The following is an 18802-nucleotide window of genomic DNA, read 5'->3' on the forward strand; positions in this document are numbered from 1 at the left end:
CAGGTTCATTTTAGGTTACTACTTTCTATAATACCGCTTTCACAACGCAAATGCCACGTCGCACCTGGGATTCGGACATAAGTCTGTCCCGGCATTTGTGAGGTGAAGCTCCCCCAGCGACCCGACAATAAGATGTCATCGGGAGGGCGGGTCACTGCGGGGGGAGGAGGCAGCACTTCGAGCTGACGCTATTCCCTTCCTATAGGATAAACGGGACCCAGATCGCGTGACCCGGGTTATCCGTTTACACTGCCCAGCAACACAGGTCCGACCCGGGTAATTTACAGGTATGTGGTACATACATGTTGTACTGTACATGTGAATAACACAGACTTGATTTGACCTGTATTCTAATAAATAATGTGAAGATCTGCACCTTCTTTTATTACGAAGATAAATGTATAGTGGAAATCTGAGATACAGGCGTCCGGGATGAGTTAATCTGTAAGCAATGTGTATTTTATTCCCTGAGCATATCTAATGCCTAGTTATACTGCTCCCTGCTTCTGACTAGAGATTAAAAAATAATAATCTGTTACATATTTCCACTAGCGCGGCCTTTGTTGGTTGTTATAGATATTTAGAAACGTTGGCAGAATTATAGTTTTGAAGCAGTTTTTTTTTTTTTTTTTTTTAAACACCCCATCTGAATCACAGGAGGGATTCCATTGTTGGTGGTGCGCCATCGGCCTGTGCTCATTCTGGCCAGTTACAGTAATAGCAGCATAGAATGTTCTCCTGCTCATCTCTATACGGTGCATGCAAGGAACAACTTGCACTCTAGGTGGCTGCCATTTTCCTTTGCATAGAGACAAACCATCCATTCTGCTGAATTTTAACCATCCATTCCAAAGATTTTTCATTTAACATATTTCTATGCTGATATCCACTGAATCTGACCCATTTAGATATATATTTATACGGGAAGGAAGTGTATAGAACTTGACGAAGAAACCGTAAATATTCTTCTGATGACCTGGTGCAAAGAAAAGCATCAGAAAACAGCAGAAAAAACTATATTAAAAAGATATGTATTATTACATTCTTGCAGGCACTGGAAAGAGGAAAGACACTGTCTTACATATAAAACGCCTTTATTTATATACCAAGCACCTAAAAGTTATCACAGGAGCCAGAACAAACAAAGGATTAGTGACATGGCACGGTATTTTAGCAGCATTAACGGATTACCATTTGGAACTGATCATTCATAAATGCGGTATTGTATATCAACTAGATGTCATGGCTAGACTTTAATTCATTAAATAATAATGGCAATCTGACTGCACTCAAAGAAAAAAGACTAACATATATGACACCTATGCCTGGGTTTAAATGGATTTCTATGGTTACTTAGTGCTATCATTTTCTTTATGGTTTGGTGTAATTTAGCAGGTGAATGCATTTAAATACCGTTAGGATTTCATGCGATAAATGCAGAAATTTAGCAATATTATATTAACCAATGCAGTTTGAGTTTTCAATAATTTGGGTGATATTTATAAGAGACCGGACATTAGGGGATATTCAATCTGGAATTCCAACTGTTGGAACGTCCCGACAGTCGGAATCAAATGTTCCGGCTATCGAGTGTCAAAAAGTCAGTAGATTGGTGAAAACGGCAGCGGATTTTCAAAGAAAAGGCAGTGAATGCGACAATCCTCGGCCGTTTCCGACAAAACAGATCTGACTTATACCCCGTTCTCACTGCAGCCAAATTCCCGGGTCTAGCATGTAGACCCGGGAATTTTCCTTTTAACACGGGATTTTTGGCAGTGTGAACGGGTCGCATATCCGGATTTCATACACAGGTAAAACCCTTCTTTTAACCTGTGTCTGAGATCCGGATATGCAGACACGGGTTGACCCGTTCACACTGCCGAAAAACCCGTGTTTAAAGGCAAATTCCTGGGTAGAACTTCTTCACCCGGGAATTTGCCTTTCAGTGAGAACGGGGGTCCAGCGTGTCAGTCCCCAGCATTTTAATGCCGGGTAAAAGCCGTGTCTTTCTCACTCGCAGTGAGAACACGGTATTAAAAAATATTGGATCTGACAACCTTCACTGCTGTCATTAACGGGAAATATCAGCACATAATGAATAACCCCCATACTAAGGAATAGTGTAAAAAATAATACTGTGGTAATTAATGCAGATGTTTGTCAATAATACAAGTGTTTTAAGAGTGAATATTTCATCAAAATCCTAAAGCATACAATCATTACCTTAACAAAATAAAAAAGTAATTAAAAAAAACTTTTAAACACACTCCATAGTGATTAATCATTAAAGTTGCCTGCAATGGTCTAGCCAGCCAAGGGTTTATCTCTAACAATCCTGGTAGTAACACAGGCAGTGTATAAAGGCTCTGCAGTTACACCTCCTCCCCAAATATGGCACAATCATCACCAATCCTAATTTAGCACTACATTTCAACGACCATGCAATTCATACCAATGTAATTCATAACAAAGACACTATGTTTACATATTATCTTAGACAAAAGGGAACAGTTGTGTTATGGATACAAACACGGCTCTATACAGCCAGGGCCTGATTAAAGGTTCCAGGTGCCTTAGGCTAATACACATGTAGCTACCCTTGTAATGGGTGTATGGGCGCAGAGGGACTCACCAGCAATACGGCCTATGTGCATGTAACGAATGGTATTCAACTGGCATGTATGATGTAATGTATGTGAAGGAGACATTGGCTTTAGGCTGCCCAGCTGGCACTGTAGTACAACGTACCTTAAGTAATGGTTCCATCAGTTAGCTACATTGGCACGGCCATCTGGCAATCACATGATAACTTTACCTCCCACAATACATCGGGACGGGTGATGGCTAACCAGCATGAAATAAAGTAGGCCTTAATTGTATTCCTCGGCTGTCACCTGAAAGCACCCAGACAAGCACCACCCCCACCCCTGGCACCCTAATCAGCCTATTGGTTAATCAGGCATTGTATACAGCCATGGAGCAGCTTGAGACTAGGACAGTAATAGCAATAAACACTTGTTGACTCTAGCGCCAGTTTTCAATACACGTTACAACTCCAATTTCCAGTGACCGTGACAAATTGAATGAAAATTGTCAAAATTGTATGTGTTTTACATCTGGTCCGATGTGATGCACAGTCCCGTGATCATTGCAGTAGCGCCGGAAGATCAGACAGGATGTACGATCACTATATTGCATCTTCAAGCCTCCTGCAGGATTGCATACGATACCTCCTAAGTAAATTTGCTAAGATGGAAGTTCTATTTCACATGGGATGTTGATATGGGCAACCAGTCAGATAATATTTATTATCTTCTAGAAGGTGTTAAGTAAATGAGAAGTACATTCTGCGTGGTTGCCCATGGCAATATCCCATGTGAAATAGAATTCCCATCATAGTAAATTTCCCCCAAATTACGCAAAAGGACTGCCAACGGTGTATTGTATGCAGACACATACCCTCGGAGAAGTTGCCCTAGTGTATGGGGACCTTAAAATGGAAAATCTAAAACATTCTAGAGCAGGCATGTCAAACTCGCCCCAGCCGCCTACTTTTGTGGCCCGCGGGATCAAGGGCAAAGCCTCTTTCCAAATACTGAAGCCAGGAGAGGCTGCAGAAGAAAATGTGCGGTAATACTGCACATTTTCTTCTGAAGACTCTCCTGGCTTCAGAGTTCCCAGTAGTGCATTGGGCAGGTGCACGGGTGACGTCACCGCGCACCCGCACAGTGCAGGGCTGAGGGCAGAGGTGGGAAGACAGGTTAGAGGAGGCGAGCGGCTGCATTGAGAGGGGGCAGAGCGCTCTGAAGTAACCCCCTGCCGGAGGCGCCGCAGGGGCATGTGTGTTATCGGGCGCCGCGGGGGCATGTGTGTTATCTGGCGCCGCGGGGGCATGTGTGTTATCTGGCGCCGCGGGGGCATGTGTGTTATCTGGCGCCGCGGGGGCATGTGTGTTATCTGGCGCCGCGGGGGCATGTGTGTGTATCAGGCACTGTCGGTGGTGGTATATAAGGGGGAATAACAGCCCTTGGTACACACTGATATATGGTAGTATTATTATTATTATTATTATTATTATTATTATTATTATATAGGGGAGAGGGGACCACACAGTTATATATGAAGGGGTATAACACAGAAGATATGTGGTATTGTTATTATTATATAGCCCTCCAGCTGTTGTGGAACTACAAGTTCCAGCATGTCCTGCCACAGATTTTATATAATGGATTGCTAAAACCGTGGCAGGGCATGCTGGAACATGTAGTTCCACAACAGCTGGAGGGCCATGAGTTTAACACAGCTTGTAATTTATGGTGTGTTAGGTGTCAGCTTACATTCCCTGTGTCAGGATGTGAATTTCAGGCACCGGTGTCAAATGTGGATTTTTTTTTTACTCATTCCCTGTGTCAGAATGTGAATTTCAGTTTATTATCTGCGTCACATGTGTCATGTGAATTTTTGCGTATTCTATGTGTCAGTATTTGAATGTTGGCTTATTCTCTGTGTCAAAATGTGAATTTTTACTCATTCCCTGTGTCACAATGTGAATTTTGGCTTATTCTCTGTCAGAATGTAAATTTCGGCTTATTCTCGGTGTCAGAATTTGAATGCTAAATAAACACTGATATATAATAGAATATAGAGGAGGCGACTGTACATTGCTGACAATGGGTATATAGAGCTCTTTTTTTTCTTTTTTTCTTGCGGCCCACACAAGACTTAGACCTTGGTTATTCGGCCCAGTAGGGATTTTGAGTTTGACATGCCTGTTCTAGAGAGTTTTGCTTGGTTCGGTTTGCCCACCTCGGAGCGATGTCTGTTGAAGTTCTTTAGGCGATGGCAGCACAGCTGTTATTAAAGCAAGTTTTAATGTTCCAAGAGAGGTGTTCATTCCAAAACTGGACAGACAGAGACAGACACACACACACACACTACACAAACTTTTTTTCAACTAGTTGGTTGGTTGGAACGATAATCTGACAATGTATGAGATCAAATCACAATCAGAAATTTGCTCTCAAGCTCCGGAAAATATACAAAAACTGTATTTCAGCCAAGTTTATTATTTATTTACAGTTTCTTATATAGCGGAGCAAATTCTGTTGCACTTTACAATAGGAAACAGTGATGACACATATTGGGTAGTTACAAATTGATATAGAGGTAAAAGGGCCCTGCTCGCAAGTTTACAATCTATTGGGATAATAGGAGGGATACAGAAGGATAGCATTCTATAGCATGGCAGTCCCACCAGATTACAAGACAGTCCTGATGGGATGCAATTAGATACGACTACTAATGGAGGTTATGTGGGGGTTCTGGAAGCTTGCCTGCAGAGGGGAGTTTTCAGGGAACGCTTGAACGTTTGGAGGCTAGAGGAGAGTCTTAATCTGCGTGGAAGGGCATTCCATAGGGTGGGTGCAACCTGAAGAAAGTCCTGCTATTGTGAATGGAATCTAGTAAGGAGTATGGATGAGACACGCAGATATTGTGCAGAGCGGAGAGGTCTGGTGAGGATATATTTTGAGATAAACGAAGAGAGATATGTTGGTGAAGTCAGGTTAATGGCCTTGAATGTGAGTAAAAGTATTTTATATTAATTATAGTAAAATACAGGCAACCAATGGGGGGACTGACGGAGCGAATATCAGGAGATCAGCCTCGCAGCTGCATTCAAAATGGATTGTAGTGGTTAGTGTCTTTTCTTAGGAAGACCAGTAAGGAGGCCATCACAATAATCAATGTATGAGATAATGAGTGTATTAGAGACATTAGAGATTAGACATTTCTTTAATATTGTTTTAAGGCAAAGTAACTAATGGGTATCATGTGCAAATAAAGGTTAGCACAATGAGCAGATATAAATACCAACAATTGCTTGGATATTGAAAAGTTTCTGAGACATCAAGTTGTATAAATCGGTTTGATTTAAACTACTTTCCTGGTCAACAGTCTTGGCCAGTTTTCCAGGGTTTTGGAGCAAATTAAATTTACTCCCATATATGAATAGATTTTCATTCCAATCAACCAACTAGCAGGATGTTTGAATGATAGTTGCTTTAGCAAAAGGTCCAGCTTTTAGTCTAAACAGAAGTTGTAATCTGGTCCAATTTTGTGGATATCTGGGATTTGGGCCTACATTATCTGTATTTTTAAAGTGGTAAAACCAGGTTGGTTAAGCCTTGTAAAATGATTGCTTCTTTTTAAAATATGAGCAATATTAGCTGAAATCCTTGACCATCGCAAACTCGAACCCCATTACATTTTCCTGCTTGTGCAAATGTTGTGGAAACCAGCATGATAAGAACTTCTGTTCTATGATAAAGAACCAGATATCTCAGAAAACTTGGTAATTGCCTTGATAATTGCTGTGTAACGACATAAGCAAATAAAGTTCTTATGTCCTTTAAAAAATGTTACTTCAGTTTCACCAGTACAAAATAACAATCATTTCATATATCATCCTAAAAACCAATCACACCATCTACAGATAATAATCGCACATTCAGTAGCATTACAGAAATTCTTACATACCTCTGTATTTCACCTCTGTGATCCAGGTGACTGGCAGATCTATCTTTTTTAACCAACGTTGTACTGAACCCTAAATTCTGAAAGGAAATAAAGGAATGATTTAATACTGCTAATTTGGGTGGTTAGGAGGTGAACTAACATGATCAGTAAGACAAAATGTCAGAATGCATTTTAGCTAGTGAACAACCTTACATCTGCAGCACCTATTAAATCCAGTCCTGGTTGTTTGTGCTACTATGTAATAACAATAAATGGACTTTTTGTGAACCCCGTCATGAAAAAAAAAATTATGTATCGTGCAACCCTTTGATAGAAGTATTGTTACAAGCTGAAGCTGATGTTACAAATATGTTTTTACTTATGCAATGAAATGTGCTGGACAGATGGTTTGAATTTTTTTTATGACCATCACAAACAAGTAAACATCTACTGAAAATTTGCTGGAATACTATAAAGAATTATTCACGCAGTGTTTTTCCTGCCACCCAAAAAAAATAAATAATCTTTTTCAGCTTCATATAAAGCTCTCTAAACACTACAAAAATGAAGTGTTGCAAGGAATAAGTATTCACATTCCATAGGCTAAGCAAAAAAAAAAATCAAGTTTGACCACATACCCTAGAAGATGCAGATGGTTAAAAATAAAATCAATTTTTTCTCTCTCTCTCTCTCTCTCTCTCTATAATGGAAATAATAAGCAGCACTCAGACAATAAAGTCGAGCCATGGGTGATAGAAGCATCAGAGAGCGTTTCTGGAAGCCAGTGGGTGTCACTTCCAGTCTCAGAAGGGGCTTTGGGAGGGGTTCGAGGTGCAGCTGGATGACTATGAACTGTGGATGGGGAGTCAAATTGCGGGGTATGAGACGCCCTGCTAGCAGAAGATGAACTACATGGGGTAGGAGAGAGAGGGGAGGGGTGTGGGTTGCTGCAGGAGGTGCTCCTGTGGATGCATATAATACCCTCCTAACCTGCCTCCGTTCCCCTCCGTTCCTACTTATCCTATTGTATTTCGTTCGTCCACCCACCTATTTTTAGTATGTTAACTCTTATGAGCAGGGCCCTCCTTCCTCACGTACTCACCCTACCTCATTACCTCACCTGTGCTCCTGTCCTGTTCTTCCCTTCCTCTACTTCATCTTCGGTCTCCTTGACTATTTTGACACCTACTTCTGAACTGATGCTGATTTTAGTTCTACCAGCTATACCCCTATTTATACTGTATCTTTTTACACACCCTGTACGTTACCTTGTAATTTGTATTTTTTTTTTTTTTTTTGTTTGCTATGTACGGCGCTGCGGACACTTTGTGGCGCCTTATAAATAAACGTACTACTACTACTACTACTACTACCCCCAATAATCCGGCACATTACTGCAACAGACAACACAGGGTTATCGGTGATCTGCCTGTATATAATGTGTTAAAACAAAAAGATTTTGGAAAAGATTCTTCCTATTTCAAAGTGACATTTAATTATATATTAGCACAACGCTCATAAATATGTCATCAAAGTTTGTTGCCGCTTGTAAATCCCTTTGCACTGAATGCACGTACCTTGTATATGGAGAGAATTAATTCTCTGCAATTAATGTTTAGTATACATATTGTATAATGCTTTTAACATAACCAAGCATTACATTTACCAAGCCTAAGACTAGGAGCATTAACAAGAATGATATAACTATACTAGTAAGGCCACTCAAAGCAAATGCTTTGAAAGCTAGTAAGGCAGCTATATAGGCAAGTTCACACTTTTTAGTAACAACTGTATTGTTTGCAAGAACATTTTTGTGCCTTATTATTTAGTTCTAATGTTTGGTGTAGTTTTATGCAGCAGGTTACAGAGATAATATTGCTGCATAGAAATTGAGAATGGTTTACATGAAATGCAGGGGCAGGAATACATTCCCACTGTTATTTATCAAACAGCCTGGTGAGAAAGAGAAATGTAGTTTCTATTGCTGCCAACAGGTGGCAGTGTTTTGGTAACACAAAGACACTAGACCTATATAGATGGTGCACCGCATTCGCTCGCCATGCTTCGGGCACGGCATGGCACACTATTATATTCCCACTTGTATAGTAAACTATGTAAAACTCATGTCGACCTTGCCTCGCTCAACCCTTTTTAGGTGTTGACATAGTGACCGTCGAGCATTAGTGGTCGGCCTAGACATGGTCTGTCCACTGACTGCATACCCTCCTCCCACAATGGGTGCTTAGAGGCTGTGGTGCAAAGAGCAGCGACTACATTGAGTCATAATAAAAGACAAGACTCACAGTAATAATTTTCATGAGGTCTCTTGGTCCAATGATCTCCGGATCATATTTGATATGAGCTTTATTTGTTGCAAGAGCTACGGAGCTGTAGAGTACGCCTTTAGTGTTCATTAGACAAGACTCAATTTTATGTACGCAGGATGCACAGGTCATCCCCCTCACCTGTCAAAAAGAAAAACGAACATTGAACAGCACAAAACTACATTATAGATGCATTGGGTTCACACATTAGCAGCCAGTTTTGGTCTACCACACCTGTAATCCCAAACCAAGCTCTTCTCAGTTAGTAGACATGATGACTGGCATTATCCAGCACCAACCGGAGAGAACAAATAAACCCAGCCTGATGCAAGCATGGGAAACGACCAATTCTGACACTGGAATAAAGTAAACTGAATACCCATATAACCTTACCTTTTGTTACATTTCCTATGTCAGATAGGTCTCCCTCTTTCTGGGCAGAGAATGTCTTAATGCTTATAAGCTACATGCTGGTGTAGCTAAAAGAACTATGCAACGCTTTTGTTATCTGCGGGTTGGGAGCAAACCCTGTAACTGCTAAAATAATCTGGTTGCAGCAAGGACATACTCCTTGGAAATATCAAATATTATTAGCGTACAACTAAAGTTGTACAGTCCTCACAACAAGGTATATGCATATAGTTAGCTTCCTTACCACTAACTCCAAGACACCATCTCCATCATCACAATTTTCTAGGACAGATGCCTCAAAGCCCAGCTCCTGGATCAGCTCAGCAATGTCCGATGGCTGTATAATCATTGGGTTGTATCTCACTTCAGCCTTCCCAGCCATTAAGGCAACAAGAATGGAAGATATGCCTAAAATGCAGAAAGTGTCCTGATTGGTCAATTGCAATAATAATAATAACAACAAAAAAGAAATGTTAATAGCGTCCCTTATCTAAATGTAAGGCAACCAGTCACCATAGCATATTGGGCAGACTAAGTGCTGCATATGGAACTACTTCCCATTAATTTTTTTTTTTTTTAAGAAACTCAAGGAGCACGAGGTGTGCTCCCAACACCCAGTGCAGTGACCTAAATCATGCATAGGGGGCCGTAACAACTTATGGACCCTCTCCCAAATGAGAAGGGCCCAGTTACTCCCGTAACCCCTCTCAGCCATAAGGCCAAAGAGGGGGAAAAAGGGATCGGTGGGTCCTCTTCACCGAAACTCAGAGACCCTCTTTCCTCAACCCCCAGAAGGGTCAGGGCGGTGGGTCCTCCGAACCAAAGGTTTGTAGAGACCACCAGTCGCCCTCAAGGGACCGCAGCTCTCCCCAAAAGGATGAGAGCTTTGGTACATTGGGGGAGTATCCACTCCCCAATAAGGGTCATACGGCCCATAAGGGTCATACACACAGCCCCAAAAAAAACACTACAGAAAACGTAAAAAGTGAACGAACGCGAGAGAAGAGAAATAAATAATAGAGACCCCAGCCAAAAGGCTTTTATAATATAACAGAAGTGTTTCTGTATTTGTAACCATCTCAATATCACAATTAATTTTTTTTTTCCAACTTGGTGGAAACCAAAAAAACAAACAAAAATCAAAGCAAACAGAAATGATGGTGAAAGGAAAAACTAGACTGTTGGTCCATCACTAATGAGGAGGTAAAAACTCCCCATTACTGACTCCTGTTGTTATCCCATCAGAGCAGCTCATATACAGCAGATACAATAGCACCATAGGGAACCAGTAGTTACAGATAAGAGTGGATGGAGGCGAACACTAGTGCTATACAGCTGCATCATTATCCCTAATAAAAACTTCGCCCTACCAGTTTCATGGCCAGGTATCAACCTCAATTCTGTAGTAGCACAAGTTTTTATTTATTATTATGGGGGAAGGGAATTCTTATTTTGCTGTAGGAGTATTAATGCCCTCCTACAGTACTTTTAATATCCTGCCTGCTATGCCTGTTGAACCTGTTGTTCAAGATCCAGATAGACTGCTTTGTTCAAGGTGCCCACCCCACCCGCAGACTACGCGCCCAACAAGGACCGTTTTCCTTGATCAGTGTAAGCATTTTATAATAAGGACAAATGAACTGTGTGTGAAACTAGGTCTATAGGTGCCCATACACGTTACAATTATTGTATACAATATCGCATCTCATCGCATCTGGGTTTTGCGATGAGACGAGATCTAGTACAAAAAGTATGTGCAGCACATACTTTTAGTACTAGATCTCATCTCATCGCAAAACCCAGATGCGATATTGTATACAATAATCTTAAAGTGTAAACATGGGGTATAGGGGAATGGGACAGTATACCTATGCACTAATACCCACCAAAAAAGTGATTTGGAAAATCAGGTTCAATTTATATTTAGTATCCACAATATATAATTAGTGTGCCTTGGCACAGGGTTACTGTGTGGAGGTGCTCCCCTGAGAGTAAAAATGAAGTCAAAAGAAGAAGAGAAAGTACTCTCTTGGTTTGGGGGCACGCTTTTTAAAACTTAACGTTTATTTATTAGGTTGTTAAAAATAATTTGATAATAAGTACGGACATTACGTTTAAACATACATGACATACAAAACAGATACACATACACACAATTCCTTATTGTTGTAAACTACCATCTATGACAAGCAGTATTATCTGCAGATTTGAGGGTACTTCGTTGAATACTTATATGCCTCACTGCTTATCTAGCGGTAGTGATATCCTTTGAGTGTTATAAGGAATTATATTTAAGAGGACACCTATATTAGGTGAGTGGATAGCGAATTTCTTGTATATTGTCAATATGAAAAATTTTTTTTTTACAAACAGTTTTAATCAAGAAGAGTACCCCTAGTATGAAAGAAAATAATGAGGGAAAAAGGCTTTTGTCAGCATGCATACAATGTCTTATTCTCTCTAAGTCAATTTTATCATGTGGTAATCTCACAAAATCTGCTGCTCTATATCACTTCAGAAACATGGAATGTACATGGTAGAAATAGATTAGCAAGAACTGAAAAATAGATTTAGGTTAGGTAGAAGTGTGTCAGTTTATCCCCGCAAGATGGTTTTTGCACGGGAACTGCTGCTGATTGTCGTAATGGATTGGTTTACCCAATCCCCACAATTGAGCGAGTTTGCTCCGTGCTTCAGTTGCAGATGTGGATAAGAAAAAGTAGGTTACTTCTATCCACGTTAGGGAAAGGACCCCCCTGATTGGCCAATGCCCTTGCAGGGAGTAGTCTCTTCGATCGTGGGTGGGTATAACTATAAAGTGATAATAGAATAGTAGTTAGATTGGTGACATTTATGGATTACCCCACACGCTGCTTTCTCCCATGTGCTCTTGGCATTGATGGGTGATGAGCGGTGTGTCTCGTCTTTTATGTCACCTGAAAGTAGGAGATAATAGTGTATAGTGATTTTAAACCGTTGAAAAAACTGCAAGAACAATCTCTATATCCAACATCAGACCTTTTATTTACTATGGTCTCCTATGTTAGATATCCATGCATAAAGATTTCTGGTGACTGTAATAGCAAATAATATAGTATTGTTACGGTCCTGTACCAATATTTTTAACTAATCAGCAGAAATAGGAGCAAACTCGCTCAAATGTGGGGATTGGGTAAACCAATCCATTACGACAATCAGCAGCAGTTCCCGTGCAAAAACCATCTTGCGGGGATAAACTGACACACTTCTACCTAACCTAAATCTATTTTTCAGTTCTTGCTAATCTATTTCTACCATGTACATTCCATGTTTCTGAAGTGATATAGAGCAGCAGATTTTGTGAGATTACCACATGATAAAATTGACTTAGAGAGAATAAGACATTGTATGCATGCTGACAAAAGCCTTTTTCCCTCATTATTTTCTTTCATACTAGGGGTACTCTTCTTGATTAAAACTGTTGTAAAAAAATTTTTTTTCATATTGACAATATACAAGAAATTCGCTATCCACTCACCTAATATAGGTGTCCTCTTAAATATAATTCCTTATAACACTCAAAGGATATCACTACCGCTAGATAAGCAGTGAGGCATATAAGTATTCAACGAAGTACCCTCAAATCTGCAGATAATACTGCTTGTCATAGATGGTAGTTTACAACAATAAGGAATTGTGTGTATGTGTATCTGTTTTGTATGTCATGTATGTTTAAACGTAATGTCCGTACTTATTATCAAATTATTTTTAACAACCTAATAAATAAACGTTAAGTTTTAAAAAGCGTGCCCCCAAACCAAGAGAGTACTTTCTCTTCTTCTTTTGAAATAATCTTAAAGTGTATGGGCACCTTAAGTTTGACTACTATACTACGGAAGTTGACTTAAAAAGGGTTTGAACTAGCATGCAGTAGTTTTTGGCCGAAGCTTACATGTGTGCTTATTTTGCTCTATCGTAATTAATATAAACCTTAAATTGCTTCCTAATATAGAAATTAGATTTAAGGACTTTACCTCAAATAATATATATGTAATTGACCATATTACTTGTAAACACAACTGTCAATTTCATTGCAGTGTTTTACAGATATGCTAAAGAACGTAATTTGGAGCTGGCCAATAAAAATAAAAAAGTCTGGTATGTGAATGCCAACAGTACAAGGTTAAGCTGGCCATACATCTACAGATTTTATTATCATATCTGGCTGGTTAGCACAATAACCTGGTACCATCAACATTATGAAAATGTCAACATTCTGAATTTTGACACAGCACACAGTACTGTTAAATAAATCAGAGGCTGATAGTTTGAGAAGACCAAAAAAATCCTCATATTCAAGATTTTACACTCGTATATCTGACCACATCGGGAAAACGGAAGATGCCAATTTGTAAGTCAGAACCAGGAAACAACTGACCTTCTTCCCTGCGGAGATTTCGCTCTATGTTTGCTACGCACGAAGCACACGTCATGCCAGAAACCTGAATGAAACATTTGTTGATTGTTCTGGAGTCTTGTTTGCCGAGTGTGGGTGTTTCTTTGCTCAAGAAGTCTTTTGGCTGACTAAAATTGGCTTGAGGTTTCTGTAAGGTTTCCAATGTAATGTCAGTTAAGATGCCTGTTATTAAAAAAAATAATAATAATAAAAGTGTGAAACCATTGTGTCTTTGTGGTTTTATTAAATTGTACCTGTCAATATGCAATTATACTTACACAATATTTAATTATATATACATACATATTTGAAGTACAATTGAAAGATGGCGCCCCTCTTGTTGATCTCACAATTAGATCAATATAGCCTTATACATTTACTTTCCTTAGAAGCATACAATGGAAGTCCGTATAGTTCAAAAATGTATTAAAAAAAAAGTATCTTTTTCAAACATCAATGGTAATATTCCAGACAGTATTGATGTGTATTTCTGGCATTTCAAACATTTGAAGATTGCAAACAGAAGTTTCCAACACGTTTCTTCCCCTACCGGGGCGTCATCAGGGGTTTGCGAGTATATTATTCGTGACAATATTCACAAGATGAGTATGGTCTTAGTATACTGGTTGATGGGTCCTTATATAGGTGGAATACCTGAATATAAAATGATATGACACTTGTTCTTCACTCCTCCCACTATCTGCATCAATGTTTGATCTTATTTTGAAGAGGGAAATAATCTTCTCAAAGGCCTTCTAATGCCATCCGAAAAGATGATATGAGGCTAAAGTAAAGAAGTAAAACATGGAACTTCTTATCCTTCACGTAAACATTTATTGATTGAGGTTGTGGTAATGGCCTCGTTGAGGACTGGGTGGGCTCAAAAATATATTTCGGGCTTGTTTAGCCTCCTTTAGAGATAAAATTGCAGGTAAACTAATATAGGGGGATATTCTAGTTTATTCGGTCCTCCGTGCATTCGCATGGAGGACCGATGTTGCGTTTCCACGCATGTGCAGACGTAGGGTGCGTGCACCAAAGGCGAACTCTCGTTTCACTGGGTGCATGCAAACTACATGGCGTGAGGGGGGCGGAGAAGGGCGGGGGTGCCGGGCTGCCCCATTACCATATGGGAAGGCCCAGCGTTACATGGGCGTTTCCATGAGAACGCTGGGCGTTCTCATCGTAATGAGGCAGTGACACGGGTGTCATCGGATGTCAGCTGCCTGTTCATATCCATCCCAGCATGCACGCATTTGGAAGGGACTTGAAAGTCACTTTTATATGCGTATACCTTCAACAACTTCCGATGAAAGATTTGTGAAGTTACCCGCGGCATACGAATGGATGTTTATGCTAAACATCCATTTGCAGCCAAACTCGTGCTGCAAGGGGGGGGGGGGGGGGGGGGCATACATTCGCCGGGTGGGGTTTGCTGGATTTGCAAGGCTGCGAATTCGCAGCAATCCTTGCGAATCAACCAGTATAACCACCATAGTCTGTGCAGATCCACTATGTTTAAAGGGCAGTGTCCCCTGTGGACTTATATGTGCTGCTCTGCAAGAATGTTACGCATATCCCTTGAACCCCCAGCCCTCCAGTACCCCAGCAGAGGTTGACGTATGCATCCCTGAATATAGAAATGAAGGCAACAGGAACACAATTCTATGGAAGCTGGTGCTGTAATGTTAGTCATTGATGTTTTGTGCAGTGTATCCCCTTGCCTCCATTTGTGTGTGTATATTATATTTTTTTGAGATACGCCGATGAGAAACAAGAAAACCACAATAGCAAACCTCTCAACTGCCAGTGTCCAATTCAAAGGGGATCATGGAGGGAGCACCTTAGATAGCAGCTGTCTTACCCTAAACCTTTAATTATTCATTTATTTTGGGGGCTGTAACTAATAAGAAAGCTTCTGGGGTACTCATCACTCATAATGCTGCCCTGGTAGAACAGCTGCAGTGTTGCCAACATTTTACAATGTGTTTCTGCTTTGGGAATTGAGCCCTGCAGTATGAATACAGGAAATACTTGATCGCAGTAGGTTTTGCATACTGTATATAGTCAGAACAACACTTCCCTTATGGAGTAAGGTTCCTTGCTGGCACATGCAAAGTCAGCATTTCCTGTTCTAACACACCAATGTCTTGAAACTTGGGTAAAGATTTTAGTTATTAATCATTTTTCTGCATGTTGTTCAACACAAGTATAGTCACAATCATTAGTGTAACTAACTGCTAAGAGCCCCTGTGCATTTGTTGTATTTCATTTCTAAACAGGGATGACCTTGATAACTTGGGCTTTCCTAATCTTAAAGGATGTCCTGCAATTGTGTACAATTTCATGACCAGCATTGCATGAAAACCAAACTTCCTTACTTCAGACATGAGGACTATACAGAGAAGATATATTCTAGGCTTTGTACTTCAGTTTAAATTTAAATAGGGAATACCATTGTAAAAATATTTGCCATGGTACAATGACATATAACAGAAAATGTATGGGATAGAGAATAAAAGTATGACATAGAGAAAGAATTCAGATACTTACCATCTAGAGAGGCGTCAAATCCCATATCCTCAATGTCTGCTCGGATAGTTTCTGGATTGGTAATATTTGGGTCATACTCCACAGTCCCATTCTTGTTTGCCAGAGACACTTGGACAGATTTCACACCTGGCTTCTGAGAGAGAACACCCTCAATTGATTGCACACAAGAATTGCAGGTCATCCCTGAAATGTTGACCACAGTGACTTTATGTGATGGCTCCAGCCTTGTCTGGTTAGATGCTTTTTCTATACAAGCGACTTCTGATGACCGCTGGGCACTGGAAGATTCCGGTCCATTACAAAGCTGCACTTTAAATACACCCGGTGACAGGGATTCTATGGCTCTGCATAATGCATCTGAGCTAGTAAGATTTGGATTATAATTGACCACTGCTGATTTCTTCTCTAATGATACTTCAACACTGGACACTCCAGGATGAGCAGAGATGTTACTTTCTATATTGAACACACACGATTTACAGTGCATGCCATCCACCTGGAGCAAGACTCTTGTTAGGTCACTAAGAGACTTTGGTCTAGTCTGAGCCATGTCCTCATTACCATTGCTCTGTCCATTCGTCAAACGTCCAATATCAATGACTCCCAGTTTTGGAGGTGGTTTGTTCTTTATGGATGCTGTAAAACCAGCTTCTTCTATTTGGCGCCTTATATTAGCAGCGGTGATGTGGTGAGGCTGATAAATAATGTGAGCTTCTTGGTTGTCCAGCGACACTGGCAAGAAAACAATACGTTTAGATATTGTGCACGCATAAATCACTAAATCTATTTCATGCACCATCTATTCTGACATAGGCTTTATATGTTTTAATATTTATGGGTTGGATCATTGTCCTTTTATAAATACATCTGACATGAGACGCATAACTCTGTAATGTAGAGTGACTGCATTCCTTACACTAGCCAACTTTTCTGTTCCTCCATTCCTCTCCCCTATATAGCTAGACCATCAGTCCCATAACACCACCCTAAAATGGGCAAGTGGATGTCGCCCTCTAAAATGAAGGCTATCACCTAAATTTTGACAGAAGGGGTATGATAAAAGAGGGCTTGGTGGCAAACCCATCCTCCAAACTCACTGAGGCATAGGACCAGAACTGACAAAACACAACTTAAGATCTTTAAACAGATACCAGAAAATGGTGGAAACCTGGTTTATTTCATGCCATGGGGCAGGCAGGGCCTAGCTCATTCCTAAAGGGCAGGGCCAGCAACAGAAATCTTGGGGCCCGGTATACCGATATCTCTGCCGCCCCCCCCCCCCCTCCCCCAACTAGATTTTTATTACATTGGATGTGTTTTTATTATTATTAGAAAAAAAAATTCACTATGCAATATAGTAGGACACGGCAGATGGGAGGGTGCAGCATTGTGTGTTGTATGGTTTGCTGTGTTGCGTGATGTCACTTAACGCATTAGTACTGGTAGCCAGACAGGTGACCAGACCGAGGGGGGTTACTGGATTGGAGTCTGTGTAAGTTTCTTTCCAGGAACCCAGGTGGGCAGGCAGCCACCTTTATAAACCATAGTTAGCCATGCTTACAGCCTTGGGGCCCCTCACAAGGTTGGGACCCAGTACGAGTGATGGCCTTATTAAAATGTAAATTCATATATAAAACTACAAGAAATGTGCGTATGAAACACATCTATATCTAATAATCTTAGATTATAATACAAGCATGTTTTTTTTTTTTTATTATTTAGGAAAATGACCAGCAATACAACCGTAGATATTTAAATATTATTCAATATGTATCTAAAAATGATGCTATAAAAGGGTTGAAAGGGTCTAGGCCGATAGCCAAAGGCGGATAGTTAAAAGGTCAATACCAAATGCTAAAATCGCACAAACTCAACAAAGACAAAAGGTCTACAAAAGTATAAGATCCACATGCATTGTTTGCACCAATTTGTAAATGACATCATAACGATGTATGATGCACTTCCTGTTTTATGGTATATAAACCCTGACACCATCCCGAGTGTCACACCTTTGAAAAAGTTGTCAGGAGACAACAAAACATGTTAGAATACACTCCTGTTGTCAGACCTTGGGACTTACTATCACTTAACCCGGCTTGGACCAGCTCCTTCTCCAAACTCCCCAGTCCATTAATGGTGCATTTGGAACTACATCATTTTGGGAAACAACAACCTGCTCAATATATTGGGGCTCCAGCTATCTGCAAAGCCTAACTCCAGAACCTGGAATTACAACACAGGCTGCCAACCCAGTCCGGTTTAAGGACACCCATTAATTCCAGCACCTTCCAACCTTGGACGTCACCAGTGGGGACCAATATCATAACTAAGGAAGTAATTATAGTAACAAGCAGGACTGCAAATAAGTATAGCCTTTTCCCATTCTTATCCCAAGTCTCTCACCAGTTAACTCAATGATGTATTTTTCAAATTACTTAATGTTGATATTATTTAACGGTCTAGGCACGTTCCCCTGTGTGCGAGCAGCTGGCCTTACACCCCACTCCACTGGCGCCCACTTTCTTCATCTACGGGTGAATTACATTTTATCCTAGGTCAACAC

At 40.4% G+C, this 18802-nt stretch overlaps 1 protein-coding gene across 1 annotated transcript in view; it reads right to left on the reverse strand.

Moving 5' to 3' along the window:
* Positions 1-18802, reverse strand: part of ATP7A (ATPase copper transporting alpha) — a 109570-nt gene that overhangs the window by 47276 nt on the left and 43492 nt on the right. The window contains exons 4-8 of the mRNA XM_083159233.1: positions 16240-16971; positions 13669-13869; positions 9496-9659; positions 8820-8981; positions 6538-6614 (exon numbers count right to left, since the gene is read on the reverse strand). Of these exons, the coding sequence (XP_083015359.1) occupies positions 6538-6614; positions 8820-8981; positions 9496-9659; positions 13669-13869; positions 16240-16971 (1336 nt within the window). The remainder of the gene's footprint in view (positions 1-6537; positions 6615-8819; positions 8982-9495; positions 9660-13668; positions 13870-16239; positions 16972-18802) is intronic.

Source organism: Crinia signifera, chromosome 9 (genome assembly GCF_055691185.1).
Source record: "Crinia signifera chromosome 9, ASM5569118v1, whole genome shotgun sequence".
In the NCBI taxonomy this organism is placed as follows: Eukaryota; Metazoa; Chordata; class Amphibia; order Anura; family Myobatrachidae; genus Crinia; species Crinia signifera.